At 42.8% G+C, this 19,281-nt stretch overlaps 1 protein-coding gene and 1 non-coding gene across 2 annotated transcripts; both read left to right on the forward strand.

Moving 5' to 3' along the window:
* Positions 1 to 876: 876 nt before the first annotated feature.
* Positions 877 to 12,953, forward strand: LOC140729369 (eukaryotic initiation factor 4A-I-like). The gene is made up of 11 exons (XM_073049033.1): positions 877 to 982; positions 1,864 to 1,915; positions 2,853 to 2,985; positions 3,578 to 3,717; positions 4,014 to 4,182; positions 4,574 to 4,683; positions 5,148 to 5,291; positions 10,155 to 10,292; positions 11,500 to 11,589; positions 11,793 to 11,872; positions 11,965 to 12,953. The coding sequence occupies exons 1-11, from the start codon at positions 942 to 944 to the stop codon at positions 12,107 to 12,109; spliced, it is 1,242 nt and encodes a 413-aa protein (XP_072905134.1). The 5' UTR covers positions 877 to 941; the 3' UTR covers positions 12,110 to 12,953.
* Positions 4,903 to 5,076, forward strand: LOC140729889 (small nucleolar RNA SNORA81). The gene has a single exon (XR_012099431.1). It is a non-coding gene; the product is annotated as a small nucleolar RNA SNORA81 (small nucleolar RNA).
* Positions 12,954 to 19,281: the final 6,328 nt, after the last annotated feature.

Raw genomic sequence — 19,281 nt, forward strand, 5'->3', positions numbered from 1 at the left:
AAACGTGGGTGAATGGAATACCTTCTAGATTTAAATAATCTGGTTAATTTTTGAAAGTCCTGGAGCCACACACTTAAAAAGTAGGGGAACTCAATGGGTTAGGCAGTATCTGTGGAGGGAAATGGTGGAGCCCTGGTTCCATAGGTGCTGCCCAACCTCCGGAGCTACTCCAGCTTCCACCATTGGCAGTCGGTTTCAGACATCATCACTGCTCTGTAAAATTATTCTTTATTTTATTTGCCTCATTATTAACACCCATACCCCAAGTCATTACTTATCTCCTCTATCCAATCAGGATCTTGTAAATCTCTAAGAAAATGTCCTCTAGGAACCATCTTTACGGCAAGAACAGCCGGTGTCTCTGCCGTACCTCTCTCTGTATGCCAGGCTGCGGAATGTTTTGCACTGCTGAGGTTTTCAGGATTAGCTCCGGCGGGCCTGGCATTCTTTGTCTGGGAATGAATGGAGAGGCGTCCGGGCACGTGGTCGCCACAAAAGGAAATTCCCATTGATTGCTCCGCCGGTCCATCACCATCACATGCCCATAACGGGGGGGGGGGGGGAGACAAGCGAAGGGAGTGCAAGCCTTTCACCAACCCGACACCGCCACATTTTATCCACAACACAGGCATTGAATAAAACCAAAACTCCTATGCCGGCGGTAATCGGCCCCGACCGGAAATCGGGAGCATCCGCGACCGCTCACACTAGCTTGAAGCCGGGCGGATGCGTTGATGTCACTGGGAGGGTGGGAGAAAAGAGATTGTGGGGGAGGGGTGGGACGTCGGCCAACCAGGAGCGGTGTGGTGCGCAGTGACGCGACGGCCGACCAATTGTAGTGTGGTGGACGTCAGGACAGCAGGTTGGGTTGAGCCCGCGCCGAAGCGGGGGCGGTATAAAAGGCGCTGCTTGCAGCGCTGCAGTTCTCTCTTGACTACGGAATGTCCAGAACGGTTATGTCAGAAGACGGTGCTGACTACAGGTACCTCTCGGATAAAAGCAGTGGGATAGAACATTCACGTAAAAAGGGCTAACCGCCAAAAAAACATAAAGGTTCTCTTCATGCTTTAATTCGGATCAGTTAATGAGGAAAGGGCGGGTAGAGATTTTCTACAAAATGGCCGGCGGGGAGGATGAGCGGAGCCCATTCATTCAGCGGCAGGGGCCGGCGTCCTCGCTCAATCTAATTATCAGAGATGTGTGGTGTGGTCGGGAGGCTGCGGGCTGGCGGATTGACCTAACGCGATGGCGCTGTCGTGTGCGTAGGATTGCGAGGGGATGTATGGCGGCTGCCCATTGTGTCTAAGTCGGCGCGATGGCGGCCCGGCTGGTTAATTCGGCGAAGGGAGCGGGGTTGGAGGTAGAATCTACGTTGGGTGGCCCCGGTGATGTGTGGGGGTGGGGGTGGGGGGCGCTCCGTGCTGCACATGCGCGTTCCCTTCCGCTGCGCGCGCACAGCCCCGCCCTTTGCGCCACGGACTCTGCGCAACTGGGAGCCGCGTGGGTCTGCGGTTGCACATGCGCCTTCGGAACTACCGCACAAGGTGCCGGTCTGTTTCCTGGGAGGCCTAGCGGAGGTGCTGGCGTGTTAGTGTGTGGACGGAGGAGAGGGGGACTCTACGCTATTATACATGTTTTCATCTTCCTGTAATTATTGCAGTGCGGCTGCCTGTAGTTTTCAGTCTTGGCACGTGGTTGACCTGCTTCCGGCGTCAATGCATCCAATTCCGCTATACCTAGGCCAGACTGTAGGGCTAGATGATTACCGAATCATCTCAGAAACCTGATGTGTGTTGTGAAATGCTTTTTCTGCATTTGCAATTGTTCATCACCACGTTTATAACCGTTCATTCTTACTTTCAGATCTAACGATCATGGCTCCCCTGACAGAATGGAACCAGAAGGAGTCATTGAGGTGAGCAAGACATTAGATTTGTGTGACTGCAGATTGATTGTAGCTATTCCAACTTCCTACCATATAGGTTAATTTTCATTATTTGGTCCAACCAAATTATGTGTCAACCAGAATGTGGTGTTAATGTAAGGAAAGTGAAAACGGATGACTGGTGCAGACTCTGCATTGAGTCTTCTGTCCTTCCCTGTATTAACATCCTAAACTTTGGGTAAGTATTGGTTTATTGTGGTCACATCTGCTGGGTACAATATAAAGTTCCATACAGATCAATTCATTACAGAGTGTATTGGTTTAGAATATGGTAAACAATAACAATGCTGAGTAAAGTCTTAGAACCCAGGCTTGTCCCATTTGAGTGTTTGGTAGCATAGCCCTGGTTGTATACTGAGTGCTTCGGCCTAGAAGGCAGGAGGGTGGTGCCACCTTTATGGTATAACTTCAAATCAACCCCTTGTGAAACTTTGCATGGAAGCAGTGATTTTGCTTCTGGAGTGCAGGCTATAATGTCCCATTGTCCAGTCATTTGTGCAGATCTCGCTTGTGTTTCTTGTCAGCATCAAACCCAGTTTTATTAATCGAGAGGCATTGTAATAACTGGTTTGAAAGGGTGATGTTTTACTGAGACTGTAGAATCTGGAGCAGAAGATGTGCTAGAGTACTCCCTCTCCAAAACTAACTGCCTCACCCCACTCAGGGCCCAAGCAGATTTCACAAGTCTATTCATGGCATCCTCCCATGACCAACCATTCAGTTTCACCTTATCTTCCCACAGCAACACGTCCAAACCAGCTAAATATAAATAGAATTGGAATTAACCATTTCCCTCCATATATGCTGCCAAACCTGGTTGAGTCACCTCTTTTGTTGCACGGCCTTGCTGTGTTTTGTAAACAGAAAATTTAACTGCCTGACTTAATATGGATTATTTTGTTTGCAGAGTAACTGGACTGAGATTGTTGATAACTTTGACGACATGAACCTACGTGAAAACCTCCTTCGTGGAATCTATGCATATGGGTTTGAAAAGCCATCTGCTATCCAGCAGCGAGCCATTCTTCCCTGCATCAGGGGTAGGGATTGCACTCGGTATTAAGGTAGTAGACAACTTGCCAAATTTCTGGCTGATCACAGGGGTGGGTTAGATACCAGCAGATGGGAAATAGGCTTTGGATAATGTATTTGGAGTTACCCAAGTGGCACAGTAGCAAGAACCTTGTGTAATGCCAGTGATTGGTGTTCAATTCCCACCACGGTCTTTAAGGTGTTTATACGTTCTCCCGTGACTGTGGATTTCCTTCCACGTTCCAAAGTCATGCTATGTTGTCGGGATCATGGTGACATTTGTCAGCTGCCCACACCACACCCATGGTCTGTTGGTTGCTGACGTAAAGGATGCATTTCAGTTTCAGTGTAGATGCTCCTTGGTTCTGAGTCTGGCTTCTATCCCCTGTCACTGGGCAAGGAATTACCTCACATGGTAACATTTCTTAAATCTGACGAGGGGTATAGTAATCAGTCCTCATTCATCTCAGCATATTCTGTCAATGAATGCTTGCTGATTCATGCTGTGGGCACATGATTTGTTAAAAGGTGGGTTTCATTGACTGGTGTGAGCTGTTTCACCGCAGAGACAACTCTAATTCTAACCTCCTCCCTCTCCAGAGTATGATGTTATTGCCCAGGCACAATCCGGGACGGGCAAGACAGCCACGTTTGCCATTTCTATCTTACAGCAGCTCGATGTGGAACTGAAGGAGACACAGGCCTTGGTTTTGGCTCCAACCAGGGAGCTGGCTCTGCAGGTAGTGTTTCCATCTGCCTTTGCTTTGGTCATTGTGGATGTTCTTGTGGTCCTCATGTTCCTTTGTGCAAATATTTCCAATCTTTGTGTTGAGTTGCTAGCCCTATGGAAAGTAATTTTGTAACATGCTCGGCTTATTTTGGTTTCTGCCTCCTTTCTGGTCCTGATTAATTCCTCTCCATAGATGCTTCCTGATCTGCTGAGTTCCTCCAGCAATTTTGTGTTTTATTCTCTCATCTGTAGAGTCTCTGTTTATACATCTGGCCTGGTTCCATAATCCACTTGTGTGTGTTTCAGATTCAGAAGGTCATAGTGGCCCTAGGAGACTACATGGGAGGCACTTGCTTCTCCTGTATCGGTGGTACCAGCATCAGATCTGACATGCAGAAGTTTCAGTTGGAAGCACCCCACATTGTCGTGGGGACCCCGGGCCGTGTGTTCGATATGATGAACCGCCAGCACCTTTGTAAGTCTATAGTTGCTAACCTAAAAATGATTAAATGTTGCTGTCAGTCTGGTAGTCCATTGAAGGCTGTGTCACTCAAGCAGCTGATGCTTCTGGTTGAAGGAACATGGTCAGACCTTCTATCTTAACAGTGGTAACAGGGTGGCTTCCGCACTAATCTGAACGTTGATGGGCTTGTTGAATAAATTCCTTCAAAGAAGAAATTGTTAAAAGGTCAGGAAGTAACCATGGAGGCAAAGGGGTAGTCAGCGTCTTGGGTAGAGGTTTGGTTGACCTGAAATGTTGCCTGGTCTTCGACCAGATTAGTACTGATGCAAGAAAATGAATGTTTTTTGTTTTGTTCATCTTGCTTGCTATTGCAAACCAGTTTAGGTAGATATTTCTGTTTTAGCTACAAGATACATCAAGATGTTCGTTTTGGATGAAGCTGATGAGATGCTGAGCAGAGGGTTTAAGGACCAAATCTATGAAATATTTCAGAAACTTAACACCTCCATTCAGGTATTGTCACCATGTTTCTTTAGGCTATGCAGTTTGTCAGTTTCACTACTTGCACCCATCTTGGCTTTCTGTTGAGCATAGATCTTGGCAGTGCAATAAAGTCTTGGCTGGGGATTTTTTTTACTAACTATCCTCCCACACTGCTTTTCTGACTTATCAAGCTTGTGTTGTACAACAGTTAGAATTGGAAGTCTGTAAGTTGATGTAGTTATTTCTAATATTGTCCTTTGCAAGCATCTTGCTGAAGTTGAGAGCATTGGAGGAAATCTGAGGTTCTCATCAGTGACAGCAGGATTTGTTAGGACATAAATGAAAGCCCACCCATGGATGTGGGAGAAGTGGACCTCTTTCTTAATGTCCGGTGCTTTGACCTGTACATATGGTGGCACATTCTCAGCAAAAACAGTATTGCATTTGTGGCACCAAGATGGAAATTGTAATTCTGAAGTGCTTTTATAAATCAGGTGGTATTGCTATCTGCCACAATGCCTTCCGATGTCCTGGAGGTGACCAAGAAGTTCATGCGTGATCCGATTCGTATCCTTGTGAAGAAGGAGGAGCTCACACTGGAGGGTATCAGGCAGTTCTACATCAACGTGGAGCGTGAGGTGAGGTCATGAGGGACATGAGCAAGCTACTGCTATCCAGGGAGCTTTTTACTTCTATGGCAGCTCTGTGCTGTTCTGGTCTCAGCTCCCTGGTAGAGTGACTACCTGTATTCCACTGTGCATGACTGCTTCAGTAATCTTGCATAACTATACTGCGGTGACATTTTCAGCAAGTTCTTCAATTATAGGATACTTGCGTTGGGGATGTTTATGTTTTGTTGATTTGATCTGTGGAGACCATAAGACACAGGAACAGAATTAGGCCATTCAGTCCATCGAGTCTGCTCCACCTTACCATCGTGGCTGATCCTGGATCCCACTCAACCCCATACACCTGCCTTCTTGACATATTCTTTGATGCCCTGACTGATCAAAAAACTTTAAATTTCCACCTTAAGTATACTCGCAGTCCAGCAGAGCATTCCACAGATTCAGTACTCTTGCTTTTTAAAAAAAAAACCTTCCATTCTAAAGGGTTAGCCGTCATTTTTGAGGTGGTGCCCTCTAGTTCTGAATACTCCCTCCTTTGGAAACATCCTCTCCCCATCCAGCCTATATAGTCCTTCACACAACCAGTGGGTTTCAGTGAGATTCTTCCCCCCCAACCCCTACATTGTTAAAAATTCCAGTGAGTATAGGCCCAGGGCTTCCAACCCTTTCATTCCTGGAATCATCCTCGTGAACTCCTGGACTCTGCAAAGACAACACATCTTTTCTGACATAAAGAGCCCAAAACTGTTGACAGTATGGCCTGACTAGGCATTATCTCTTTGTTTTTGTATTCTATTCCCCTTGAAGTAAATGCCAACATTGTATTTGCCGCCTTTATCACAGACTCAATCTGTAATTTAAGTTGGGAGTTTGCATGAGGACTCCTAAACCTGATATTTGAACCTTCTCCCTATTTAGGTAATACTTCACATTAATGTTTCCTTTTGTCAAAATTCATTATCATTACATCCCAATACTGTATTCCATCTGGCACTTTCTTGCCCATTATTTCAATTTGTTTATGTCCTGCTACAATCACATTACTTCCTCAGTACTACCTATCCCCTATCATATCATCTACAAACTTGCCACAATCCAAATCATTCTCAAATAATGTGAAAAGCAGCGGCCCCAATTCTGACCCCTTAGGAACAACACTAGCCACCAGCAACCAATCAGAAAAGGACCCATTTATTCCCACTCCTGCCATCAGCCAATCCTCTATCCTTGCTATAATGCTGTAGGATTTTCTTTTGCCTTGCTCCCTTCTTAAAGAGTGGAATGACATCTTCTGGTCCAGATGACTTGAAGGTCTTAAGGTGGTTCACCTTAAGACCTTTTGAGTTTGCCTAGCACTTTTTCCTTTGTAATAATGGCACCCCTTCCTGCTCCATCACTCGCAGACCTCTAACACACTGCTAGTGTCTTCACAATGAAGACAGATGTGTGCATAAAAATTCATCTGCCCTTTCTCCCCTATTACTGCCTCACCAACAGCATTAGCCAGTGGTCCACCTCTTGCCTCCATAACTGAAAGAAAACTTGCAGTATCCTAGAACCATAGAACACTACAGCACAAAAGGAGGCCATTCGGCCCCTCTAGTCTGTGCTGAAACTTTATTCTACTAGTCCCATTGACCTGCACCTCCATAACCCTCCAGACCTCTCCCATCCATGTATCTGTCCAATTTATTCTTAAAACTTAAGTGAGATGGCAGCTCGTTTCACACTCCCACCACTCTGAGTGAAGTTCCCCCTAATGTTCCCCCAAACCTTTCCCCTTTCACCCTAAAGCCATGTCCTCTTGTATTTATCTCCTAATCTAAGTGGAAAGAGCCTACTCGCATGTACTCTGTCTATACCCCTCATAATTTTGTAAACTTCTATCAAGTCCCCCCTCATTCTTCTATGCTTCAAGGAATAAAGTCCTAACCTGTTCAATCTTTCTCTCTAACTCAACTCCTGAAGACCCGGCAACATCTTAGTAAATCTTCACTCTTTCAATCTTACTGATATCCTTCCTATAGTTAGGTGACCAGAACTGTGCACAATACTCCACAAATTTGGCGTCACCAATGTCCGATACAACCTCACCATAACATCCCAACTCTGTACTCAGTACTTTGATTTATGAATGCCAGGATGCCAAAAGCCTTTACAACCCTGTCTGCCTATGATGCCACTTTCAAGGAATTATGTATCTGAACTCCCAGGTTGCTTTGTTTCTCTGCACTCCTCAGTGCCCTACCATTTACTGTGTATGTCCTGTCTTGGTTTGTCCTTCCAAAATGCAACACCTCACTGCCATTTTCTGGCCCATTTTTACAGTTGGTCCAGATCCCTCTGCGAGCTTTGAAAGCCTTCCTCACAGAGGGATCGCCTCCAATCTTGGGGTCATCAGCAAACTTGCTGATCCAATTTACCACATTATCATCTATATCATTGATATAGACAACAAACAACAATCGTCCCAGCACAGATCCCTGAGGCACACCACTAGTCACAGGCCTACAGAATGAGAAGCAATCATCCACTACCACTGTTTTCTCTCTCTCAGCCAATTTCAAATCCAGATTACAACCTCTTCATGGATACCTAGTGTCTGAACCTTCTGAACTAACCTCCCATGTGGGACCTTGTCAAATGCCTTACTAAAGTCCATGTATACAACACCCACAGCCTTTCCTTCATCTACTTTTCTTGGTAACCTCAAAACTACAAAATCTGTTAAACACGATCAAAACCATGCACAAAGCCGTGCTGACTATCCTTGATCAGCCCTTGGCTGTCCAAATACTTGTATATCTGATCTCTCAGAACACCTTCCAATAATTTACCTACTACTGATGTCAGGCTCACAGGCCCATAATTACCTGGTTTACTTTTGGAGCCTTTTTCAAACAACAGAACAACATGAGCTACCCTCCAATCCTCTGGCACCGCCCCGGTGGCTAAGGACATTTTAAATATTTCTGCCAGGGCCCCTGCAATTTCTACACTAGTTTTTCTCAAGGTCTGAGGAAATATGTCAGGCTGGGAGGGATTTAATGCAAAGAAACTGTTTAAAAGATCTCCCCCATCTCATGAGGCTCCACGCATAGACGACCACTCTGATCTTCTAGGGGACTAATTTTGTCCCTTTTACTCTTTTGCAATATTTTTATTAATTTCTTACGTAAAGAAAACAGGGTACAGTAATATATATAAGGTATATAATATATATCAATTACAATATATTGAAATCACAGATGAAGTGTAATTGCCCCATATCCATAAATTTAAACATAAAATTGAATACAAATAGTTTTATTGTACAAAAAATCTAATCCCACTACCAGAAAAAAAATCAGCTGTTTTTTTTTAAAAAGGAAGAAGTCATTAACATAGTAAAACATATTAGCCAACATCTGTGCTTAATAGCAAATCAGAGATTTTGAAAGTAACTCAAAAAAGATCACCACAATGTTAAAAAAATATTTTACTCTTAATATACTTGTAGAAACCCTTCGGGTTTACCTTCACATTATCTGCCAAAGCAACCTCATGTCTTTTTGCTTTCCTGATTTCCTCCTTTAGTATTCTCTTACATTTTCTATTTCTTAACCAGATTGCCAATATCCTTTGAAAACCAAGGTTCCCTATGCCTGTTTAACTTTGCCTTTAATCCTGGCAGGAATGTGCATCCGTGCACTCTCAAAATTTCACATTTGAAGGCCTTCCACTTACTGAACATATCCTTGCCAGAAAACAACTTATCCCAATTCACTCTACCAAGATCCTTTCTCATTTCCACAAAATTGGCCCTTCTCCAATTTAGAACCTCAACTCGAGGACCAGACTATTCTTATCCATAATTAACCTGAAACTAATGACATCATGGACACTGGACCCAAAATGTTCGCCTGCATATACTTCTGTCACCTGACCAGTTTGGCTCCCTACCTCGTAGGTACTTCCATATCTTGGTTTAGAAAACTTAACTGAACACATTTGACAAACTCCAAGTCATCTCGCCCTTTCATAGTGTGGGAGTCACAGTCAATATGTGGAAAGTTAAAATCCCCTGCTATTACAACCTTCTGTTTCTTACGTCGATCTGCTATCTCTACAGATTTGCTCCTCCAATTCTATTGGGCGGTCTGTAATACAACCCTATTAGTGTGGTCACACCTTTCCTGTTCCTCAGTGCCACTCATATGGTCTCTCTAGACAAGCGCTCCGGGCTGTCCTGTCTACGCATTGCTATGATATTTGCCCTGACTAGTAATGCACTCAACCCTCTGTCACATCTGAACCCCAGAACATTAAGCTGTCAGTCCTGCCCCTCCTGCAACCAAGTCTAACTAAAAGCAATAATGTCGTAATCCCATGTGCCAATCCACACCCTAAGCTCATCTGCCTTAACCTACAGTACTCCTTGCATTGAAATAGATGCACCTGAGAACATTGCTATCACGTACAAACCTTTGATTTCTATCTATACAAGCAGTCCTCGCATGACCTTTATCCTCTTCCACCTCACTATCTGCTCAAACATTCTGGTTCCCCTCCCCCTGCAAATCTAGTTTTAACCCCCCCCCCCCCCCAACGGAGCAGCGCTAGCAAATCTACCTGCTAGGATGTTAGTTCCCCTCCAGTTCGGGTGCAAACTGTTCTGTTGGAACAGGTCCCACCCTCCGTAGAACAAAGTCCAGAAACATGAAGCCCTCCCTCCTGCACCATCTCCTTAGCCAGGTATTTAGTTGCATTATCTTCTTATCTCTAGCCTCACTAGCATGTGGCACGGGTAGCAGTAGTTTTGCAACACTACTAGAAAACGGGTGGGAGTGTATTAACATTTTGTTGATGTTAGTGCCGTTGGTTTCCTCCTAGGAATGGAAATTGGACACGCTATGTGATCTGTATGAAACTCTCACTATCACTCAAGCTGTGATATTCATCAACACCAGGAGGAAAGTGGATTGGCTCACTGAAAAAATGCTTGCCAGAGATTTCACTGTTTCTGCATTGGTAAAGATTGCATTGCACTTTCATTTCTGCTTTATTAAGTACTACTTTTACCCTGAATTGTATCAGTCAGTCAGCTGAGGACCTGTTCAGTGTGGTAGTCCTCTTGCTTTCCTGTGACCGATCAGTTACAGTGCTGAATAGCAATTAGCATTCACCCAAGCCACAGATAGGGTCATAAAGAGATTTTCCAACATTGGTCTTCATTGATTAGTATTTAGTACAGGAACTGGGATGCTATTTTTGAAATTGTACCGAATGTCAGTGTGGCCAGTTTTGGAGTATTGTGTACAGTTTTGGTCACCTACCTACAGGAAAAAAAGCAATATATTCAAAAGGGTACAGAGAAGATTTACAAGGATGATGCAGAACTTGATTTGAGTTGTAGGAAAGAGCTAAATGGGTTCAAGTTTGTCATTTAATCATACACAGATACAGCTCCTGGTCAAAGGTGAAAAACACAGTGCCAACAGCCATACAGTAAAAGGTATATAAGATACCAAGCATGTATAAGATATCAGTGAAGTACTATCACACACAAAAAAAACTAATTCAGACCTTGTCTGAATGTTGCAGCATTCTGTTGTCAAACAATACTGCCTAGTGAACACTGGGGGGAGGTGGGGAGACACCGACTCTGGCTTGGATGTAGCACCTCACCCCACTGATTCTGCCTCTGCTGGGTGGCTGTAAACAGGCAGCACTGTAATTTAGTACCTGCTATAACAAGAAGCCACGTAGCTCCCTGCCGTCTGTCGGTTTGCAGCAATCTACATTAACAATGTCCAAGAGGGTCTTGATCACAAGAAAGCAAGTAAGATGATCACTTGTTTAGACTGTCATCCATCTTTGCACACCAACTCTTGCAGGCAGCACCAGGTCCAGCTCCTTCAATTTTTCCATCAAGGATCAACTTGCTGATGGGGTAAACCTTATAAGTTCTTGATGATCAGCAGGGTCTTGTGACATAAAATGTATATTTACAAAGCGCCTTTGATCCTGCTGCAGTTGAAAACATCAACTTATGGAGGTTCGACTTTATCCTCTAAAGTGTAGTAGATTGAGGGCTGATTTGATACAGGCCAATGGATAGAATACATACAAAGTGTTTTTTGCTTGAGGGACATGAGGAACCACATTCATTGGTGAGTGTGGAGTTGGGCTGTTTCTGTGCAGTAGTGCTCTGACAGCTGATGCTGTTTCCCTGCAGCATGGTGACATGGACCAAAAGGAGAGAGATCTCATTATGCGAGAGTTCCGCTCTGGATCCAGCCGTGTTCTCATTACTACTGACTTGCTGGTGAGTTTTACACAATGATTTATAATGAATTACAATGAATTATGTCTGCAATATTTTATACTCACTACATACGCGGCTCTACAAAGTACTGTGCATTCATCATTATGAAATTAACACTAAATTCAATGCCTTGCTGCTTCATCACACTGTATGTACCGTTGTTGCACAATTACGAGTATCTGATGGTGGTGCTGCTGTTTTAGGCCCGTGGTATTGATGTGCAGCAAGTGTCCCTGGTTATCAACTATGATCTACCTTCAAACCGTGAGAACTATATTCACAGGTGAGTAATCGGCTGTATCCTTGCATTTATGGCTGCTTTGATCAAGTACGTCCTTGCCTCAACCAACTGATGAACTACTTTTCTTCCTGCAGAATTGGCCGTGGAGGCCGTTTTGGGCGCAAAGGTGTCGCCATTAATCTAATCACTGAGGAAGACAGACGGACCCTTCGTGACATTGAGTCGTTCTACAACACTACTGTGGATGAAATGCCAATGAATGTGGCTGATCTGATCTGAGTTGGTTTTGAGAAGCTGTGATTGAGGCTGTGAATGGTGACTGTTTACCTGAAATCCCAGATTCTCTTTTAAACTGTTGAGTGTCTCCTGGATGCTCAGAACTGATCATTGTGTACAACGCTGTTGGTGGTCAGCTTGAATTTGGAGGCAATCCTTGTCCTTCTTCCTTGAAAGGTTCAGACTGGTATGGGGTGGGTAAAGAAAATACTTATGGGGCCATTAAAATTTCTGGGTAAGTACCATTTTGGGCCCAGTTGTCTCTTAGATTTAGTAGCATTAGATATCCTTCATCATATAACCATTTACTTGCGGACCCGGAAGTACCTCCGATGTCTGAAGTCTGCCAACTACGTGAAGCCAGCTTACTTCAGGATAATGTATTAGATTGGAAGTGCAGTGTGGGTTAGCATTATGGGTGTGTGCACTAATCATGGATGGAAAGTGTACAAATCTTGCATTCTGTATAGTATTTATTAAATGCCGTTCAATAAATTTGTATTTGTTTATGTGCAGTGTTGTGGGAATCATCAATAAGCACCTGTGTGCAACAGGGTAGGGAGGGATGTGGAGTGGCTGGAATTACTACAGCTTGCAACACTTGTGCACAGAGCATTCTCCCATGCTGGGCATGGCTGCACACCTATAGCCATCTAGATGCCAGGTTATCAGTCTGAGGCCATTTCACCACCCACTTAATTTTAAAAAAAACAATTTCACTTCCCTGAGCTATAGCAAATTGCTGAGCTCAACTTGTGTTGCTAGAGTGGTGTCCTGTGTCTCGTGCTTTGGATGTTGCACTTTATAAATCCATGTATTATTGAACATTAAATTTGGTAAACACCCACCAATGCCTGTTTGATCAAATTATTTGACTAGGTGATTCCACTCATTACGATGATGCCTGTATTTGATCTATATCACATCTTGGGTCTCTTCCTTAATAGTTCAGACTGAGCTACATAAAAGACCCTAATGGGACTTGACAGTTTGAGACTGAAACAAAACCTACAAAATGAGGGCTGATCGTTTTAAGCTAAATCATGGAAATTTTCTATGGTCATGAATCTCAGGTGGTGGAGGTCCAATTGTGATTATATTTATGGTAAACTTCTCAAAGTTGAGAGTTTTGGGGAAGTGGCCAGGAATAAAGCTGCCATGGTTCCTTTGGGGGGGGGGGTCTTTGAATCACAGGAAAGAGCTGTGGCAATTTGGTATTGATTGCCACACAGCTCTGAGCATGGCAGGCCTGAGCCAGCATGATGAGGGCTTTTAGAGCTTCCTCCCTATACCTGCTCTGTACTGTACTTCCTTAACCAGGGCTTCCATCAATACTTCTCAAAAGACCAAGGTTCCCAAAACTTGCACTTGCCATTTATTCTGACAGGAACACACAACTCTGAAATTTTGACCTGGCCATGCCTGTCAGGTCCTTTATGCCATTCTGATTTCGATTCTAGTCCTATTCATAATTATCTCGAAGCTGATGGTATAATCACTAGCTGCAAAATGTTCCCCTACACAAACCTAATAGATCTGGTATAGCACACTAGTTGAGATCTCTTTGTACCAATGATGAACCTTTGCACCTCAACTAATTGGACAAATGGTTCCATCTATCCCTTTTACAGTATTGGACTCCCAGTCAATACGTAGAAAGTTAAAATCACAACCTTGCGTTTATTGCAAAAGACTGCCATCTCTACAAATTTACTGTGTGCTGAGCCAAGCTGCACCTAGGTTAACTGTTGAGCTTCCTGGGCTCTCCAATGCCAGCGCTAAGTACGATAGGGCAGAAAGTTGAGCTCTTCAGTCTTAACTGCATGGCAACAGTTCCTGCAGCCCACTCTGGATTTCTTCCACTGTCAGTAGATGGTGCTGTCAGCACACTGATGACTAACCCCTCGGGAGATGGGCTGGTCTTCTCAAACATAGAATCTGTAGTAGGTCAGGCAGTATTTATGGAAAGATGTTAAGCAGACTGTTAAGGCTGAAGCACCTAACAGTCCATGCTGTAGTTCTCTTAGCAGTTGTAGGTATGCAGCACGGGTGGGAGGAGCATACAGAGGAAGAGCCACACTTGGTGGTGTGTGAGTTCCTGGAAGTAGGATATAACCATTGGATATAGGAACAGAATTTGGCCATTTGGATCCTCAAGTCTACTCCACAGTTTCATTGTGGTTGATTCATTCCTTCTCACTTCATACTCTGACCAATCAAGCAATAATTAAACCTCTGTCATATACCCAATGACTTGGTCTCCACAGACACCTGTGGCAATGAATTCCAGTTTCTCCAATTCCTAGCTTAAAAAAATACCTCATCTCTGTTCTAAATGGACATACCTCTATTCTGTGTCCTTGACCCTATTCCTATACCATTAGACACACCTACTCTATCAAGGTCTTTCAACATTAAATGGATTTCAATGAGATGACCTACTGAATTACAGTGAGCACAGGACCAGACCCATCAAATGCTTTTCAAATGATAACCTTTCAATCCAGGAATAATTTCTGTCACCCTGTGAGCACTGCTAGTCACCAGCAGCCAATCAAAAAAAGTACTGTTTTACTCCTGCCCATCAGCCAATGTTCTATCCATGATGGTATCTTTCCTGTTTATCATGGGCTCTTAACAACATCCACTGGTCCTCATTTGTCTATCCTGCTTGCTATTAGTTCAAAGAATACCAACAAGTTTGTCAGGCAAAAAAATTCCTTGAAACAGTGCTGACCATGGCCTATTTTATCATGTGCCTCTAAGTACCCTGAAACATCGTCCTTAATAGTCAAGTCCAAGATCTTCACAACCACTAACTGGCCTATAATTTCATTTCTTCTGCGCCTCTCCCTTAATAAAAAGTTCTGTATTGATCCTAAGTGGGAAATTCTTTCATTACAGCAGCTACATTTAAAAACACACAACAGTTTGCAGACTTAACAAATAATGAAATACAGAATAATATCCAGTGATAATGTACTAATGCTCAAAATAATAAAGCAGAGACTATTCTATGATGTGTATTCTGTTGTATATGCTTATTGCATTTGGTAGGAAAGATTTCCTGTTAACAATCCTTGTGACAGTGGAGCTGAATGAGTCTGTTTGAAAGGGGGTACCGTTGCTTATTCAGTAGGTCATGCAGAGTATGTGCCCAATTGTCCATCATGGATAACAGTTTAGCGACTTCCTTTTCACCACTAACTGATAACCAAACCTTATGGCTCTTCTGGAGGGAGTGAGGGCTGTCTTTGGAAAACTCAGTCTCTTCCTGATGAACTTCTCTCGCCCTCCTCCCGTCCCCTGCTTCCTCGATTCTCTCACTATTTCCCAAGCAGATCAGGAAAACTGCTCAGCCAAGCTTTCCCTCGGTTTGACCACGCTAATGGGCAACCCTCTGGCCTTCACATCTGTAGTCGCCTCTTCTACTGTCTGATATGGTTGCGTCCCATCTTCATAAAACAGTCATAGTTTAACAGGGTACAGAGTCTGGAATCTAATCTTTCCTTGCTTTAATAGTCGTTTTACTTCAGAATATTCCTTATGTTTCTGCAGGACCATCGGGGGTAATCTTGATCGAAATATATTAATTTCCCGTTCAAAAACATCCTCTCCTTTCCGCAGGCCCTTCGTAGAATCTCCACTTTGGTATCCTATCTACCGCCGCCGCTGGGCTATAAACGTGCAGTCCCTCATGCATGCAGTTGTAATTTAAATTGCAGTGTTTAAGAGCAGCGACTTGGAAGTTTTACTATCAGCGGCAGATGTAATGTGTGGCGGCAGGGAGTTCCAAACTGGAATGGAACTAGGGTACAGTGAGTAGCAGTAGCAGTCCTTGTTGGTCTGGATGGTCTTGTAGTTCAGGGATTGGTTTTGTAGGGTTGCTGATTTGTTACTCTGGTTACACAAAAGGTGACTAATGTTGGATAGAGTTAATGAGTTTCCTTGTAAATTGTTGTAAGCCTGGCTATTGTGCGGCATCTTTGGAGGGTATCCCATTTGAGGTCAAGAAGCATATCTAACACTGCTGGTCTTTCTATAATCACTGGTTACAAACCTGGCAGCTCTTCTCTGGACTTTCGCAAGGTTATTGATGTGAATGGTTTGGTAGGGATCCCAAATGGCACTACAGTATTCAAGTCTTGGACGGACAAGAGGTTTATAAGCAATTTCTTTTGTGATTTTTGAGCAATTCCAAAAGTTATACCGTAGAAGGCCAAGGATTTTGTTGGAAGTTGAAATGGTTTGGTTGATGTGTTTTACCCAGCTAAGGTTATCTGACAGTTCAATGCCCAAGTAGGGGTGATGTTTTACTTACTGGAGTGCAGCGTTTACCATGAAGTACTGATGATGGTAAAAAAAATTCTTGTGGGTCATTCTCATAATGTAGCACTTTGAGATGTTAAATTTCATCCACCAGGAGGACTCCCACTTGCACAGCGAGTTAATGTTTTGTTGAAGGGTATTGCAGTCATTTGGAGAATTTATGGGTCTGTACAGAATCAGGTCATCTGCAAACAGTCTAACTTCAGATGTAACATAAGTTGGAAGGTCTTTTTATAGGTTAAAAAAAACTAGTGGGCCCAAGACAGTGCCCTGTGGTACTCCCAAAAACACTGGACAGCTGGATGAGGATTGCCCGACGATTAATACCTTCTGGTGCCGTTTAGTTAGAAAGCTTTTGATCCAATCCTTGGTAGAGCCTCGGATGCCAAGATGGTCAAGTTTAGCTAACAGGCATTGATGTGGTACAGTATCAAAAGCTTTACTAAAATCCGTTATGCAAAGGTCAACTTGAGTTTTTTGCATCCAGAATCTGGGCTAGATCATTATTCTTTCTTTATCAATCTTTTTATTAATTTAAAAAGGTACATATATATAAACAAGAAGAGAATTATCTTAAATATCTATATTGATAACAATTCATATAAAAGGTAAAATAAACATTATCAAGATCATATATAGTATTAATCTAATAGTATATAATAAAAAATAAGATAATCAATTCTCTTATCATTCCATGAAAAGAAGAAAAATAAAGAAACTTTTATAATTTTATATACATAAAAAAACCCCACTAAACAAAAAAAAGAAAAGGAGAGGAAATAAAAGACTGGGCAGCCCATACTGAGAGTAAAAGCAAGAAAACAAACTTTCTGATCAAATACAACATTTTGAGATAAATCAAACCATATGAAAATATTGAATAAAAGGTCGCCAGGTTTCTTCAAATTTAGAGGATGTATCAAATGTCCGACTTCTTATTTTCTCTAAACTTAGACAGGACATAATGGAGGTAAGCCAATAAATAGCAGTAGATGGATTAGAGTCCTTCCATTTAAGCAAAATGGCTCTCCTAGCCGATAAAGTTGTAAAAGCTATCGTCCATTGAGCGGAAACAGGAATATATCCTGCTTCTGAAGGAATGATCCCAAAAATTGCTGTAAATAAATTTGGTTGTAGGTCCAAATTCAAGACTTTTGATAAAGTTTTAAAGACATCTTTACAAAAATTATCTATCTTGATACAAGACCAAAACGTATGTGTTAAAGTAGCCACCTCAATATTACATTTGTCGCAAATAGGATTAATATTGGGAAAGATATGGGCTAATTTATTCTTTGATGTATGTGCCCAGTGTACTACCTTGAACCGTATCAAGGAATGACGGGCACAAATAGATGAAGTATTTACCAAATGAAGAACTTTATCCCATTGATTATCTGAAAGCAACTCTCAGAATTCCAATTCCCACGCACCTTCAATTTTATCGTTAGATACCATTCACAAATTCAGTAACCATTTATAAATTATAGCTATCAGTTCTTTTTGAAATGGTTTAACCTGAAAAAGAGTATCTATCATATTGGGTAAATAAGCAGATGGAAAATTTGGAAGTAAACTACATAAAAAATCACTAATTTGTAAATATCTAAAAAAGTGTGCATTAGATGAGTCATATTTGTCCACTAACTGAAACCAAGTTCTTAATGTATGTTTAATAATGGGATTGAGGTCTCGACTACCAATCTTAGAAAGCAAAAAAGGAAGAGGAGCTCCCAGTAAAGAGGTCAAAGAATACCCTTTTATCCAGTTTTTCTCCAAATCCACCCAGTCATGTATTTCTGAATAATGAATCCAAAGCAAAATATATTGAATATTAATTGCCCAGTCATACATTCTAAATTTTGGCTTTTTTAATTTCCGCAATAGAGGTTTACTCAATCTAGGATTTTTATTATTCCAAATATAAGGTAAAATTTTAGAGTCTATTCTATCAAAAAACAGTTTAGGAACAAAGGAAGGAATACATATAAGAACTTAGGTAACACTATTATTTTAATAGCATTAATTCGACCAATTGATGATAATGTCATAGGAGACCATTTAGAAAGTATTTATTGTGTGTATTCAATTAATGGAAGGAAGTTATATTTATACAGGTCCTTAAAATTTTTGGTAATTTTAATACCAAGATAAGTAAAGTTATTTTTTGCAGTGCTAAAAGGAATTTGATCATAGTGATCCAAGTAGTTATTACTAGGAAATAACGCACTATAGAGAGCAGGGGTCAGCTTGGCCCCACACCGGGAACAGGCTGTGGACTTTGTTGACGATTTAAGGAGAAGGGGGGCCTCCACCAGCACTGGTCCTGAGGCTGGTGCCACACCAGTGTGAACGGGATAGTGAGGATGAGGATGTTTCCGGTAGTGGGTTGAGGGTGAGGAACGGGACAGTGAGGGTGAGGATGTTTCCGGTTGTGGAGTGAGGGTGAGGAACGGGACAGTGAGGATGAGGATGTTTCCGGTAGTGGAGTGAGGGTGAGGAACGGGACAGTGAGGATGTGGATGTTTCCGGTAGTGGAGTGAGGGTGAGGAACGGGACAGTGAGGATGAGGATGTTTCTGGTAGTGGAGTGAGGGTGAGGAACGGGACAGTGAGGGTGAGGATGTTTCCGGTAGTGGAGTGAGGGTGAGGAACGGGACAGTGAGGGTGAGGATGTTTCCGGTAGTGGAGTGAGGGTGAGGAACGGGACAGTGAGGATGAGGATGTTTCCGGTAGTGGAGTGAGGGTGAGGAACGGGACAGTGAGGATGAGGATGTTTCCGGTTGTGGAGTGAGGGTGAGGAACGGGACAGTGAGGATGAGGATGTTTCCGGTAGTGGAGTGAGGG

This window comes from Hemitrygon akajei, chromosome 6 (assembly GCF_048418815.1).
Source record: "Hemitrygon akajei chromosome 6, sHemAka1.3, whole genome shotgun sequence".
In the NCBI taxonomy this organism is placed as follows: domain Eukaryota; kingdom Metazoa; phylum Chordata; class Chondrichthyes; order Myliobatiformes; family Dasyatidae; genus Hemitrygon; species Hemitrygon akajei.

What these genes read in the sequence shown, in the direction of transcription:
- LOC140729369 (XM_073049033.1), top strand. Translation starts at nt 942, where the DNA reads ATGTCCAGAACGGTTATGTCAGAAGACGGTGCTGACTACAG. An exon ending in GATGAACCGCCAGCACCTTT is followed by an intron (nt 4,183 to 4,573) that starts GTAAGTCTATAG and finishes TTTCTGTTTTAG; the next exon opens with CTACAAGATACATCAAGATG. An exon ending in CGTGAGAACTATATTCACAG is followed by an intron (nt 11,873 to 11,964) that starts GTGAGTAATCGG and finishes TTCTTCCTGCAG; the next exon opens with AATTGGCCGTGGAGGCCGTT.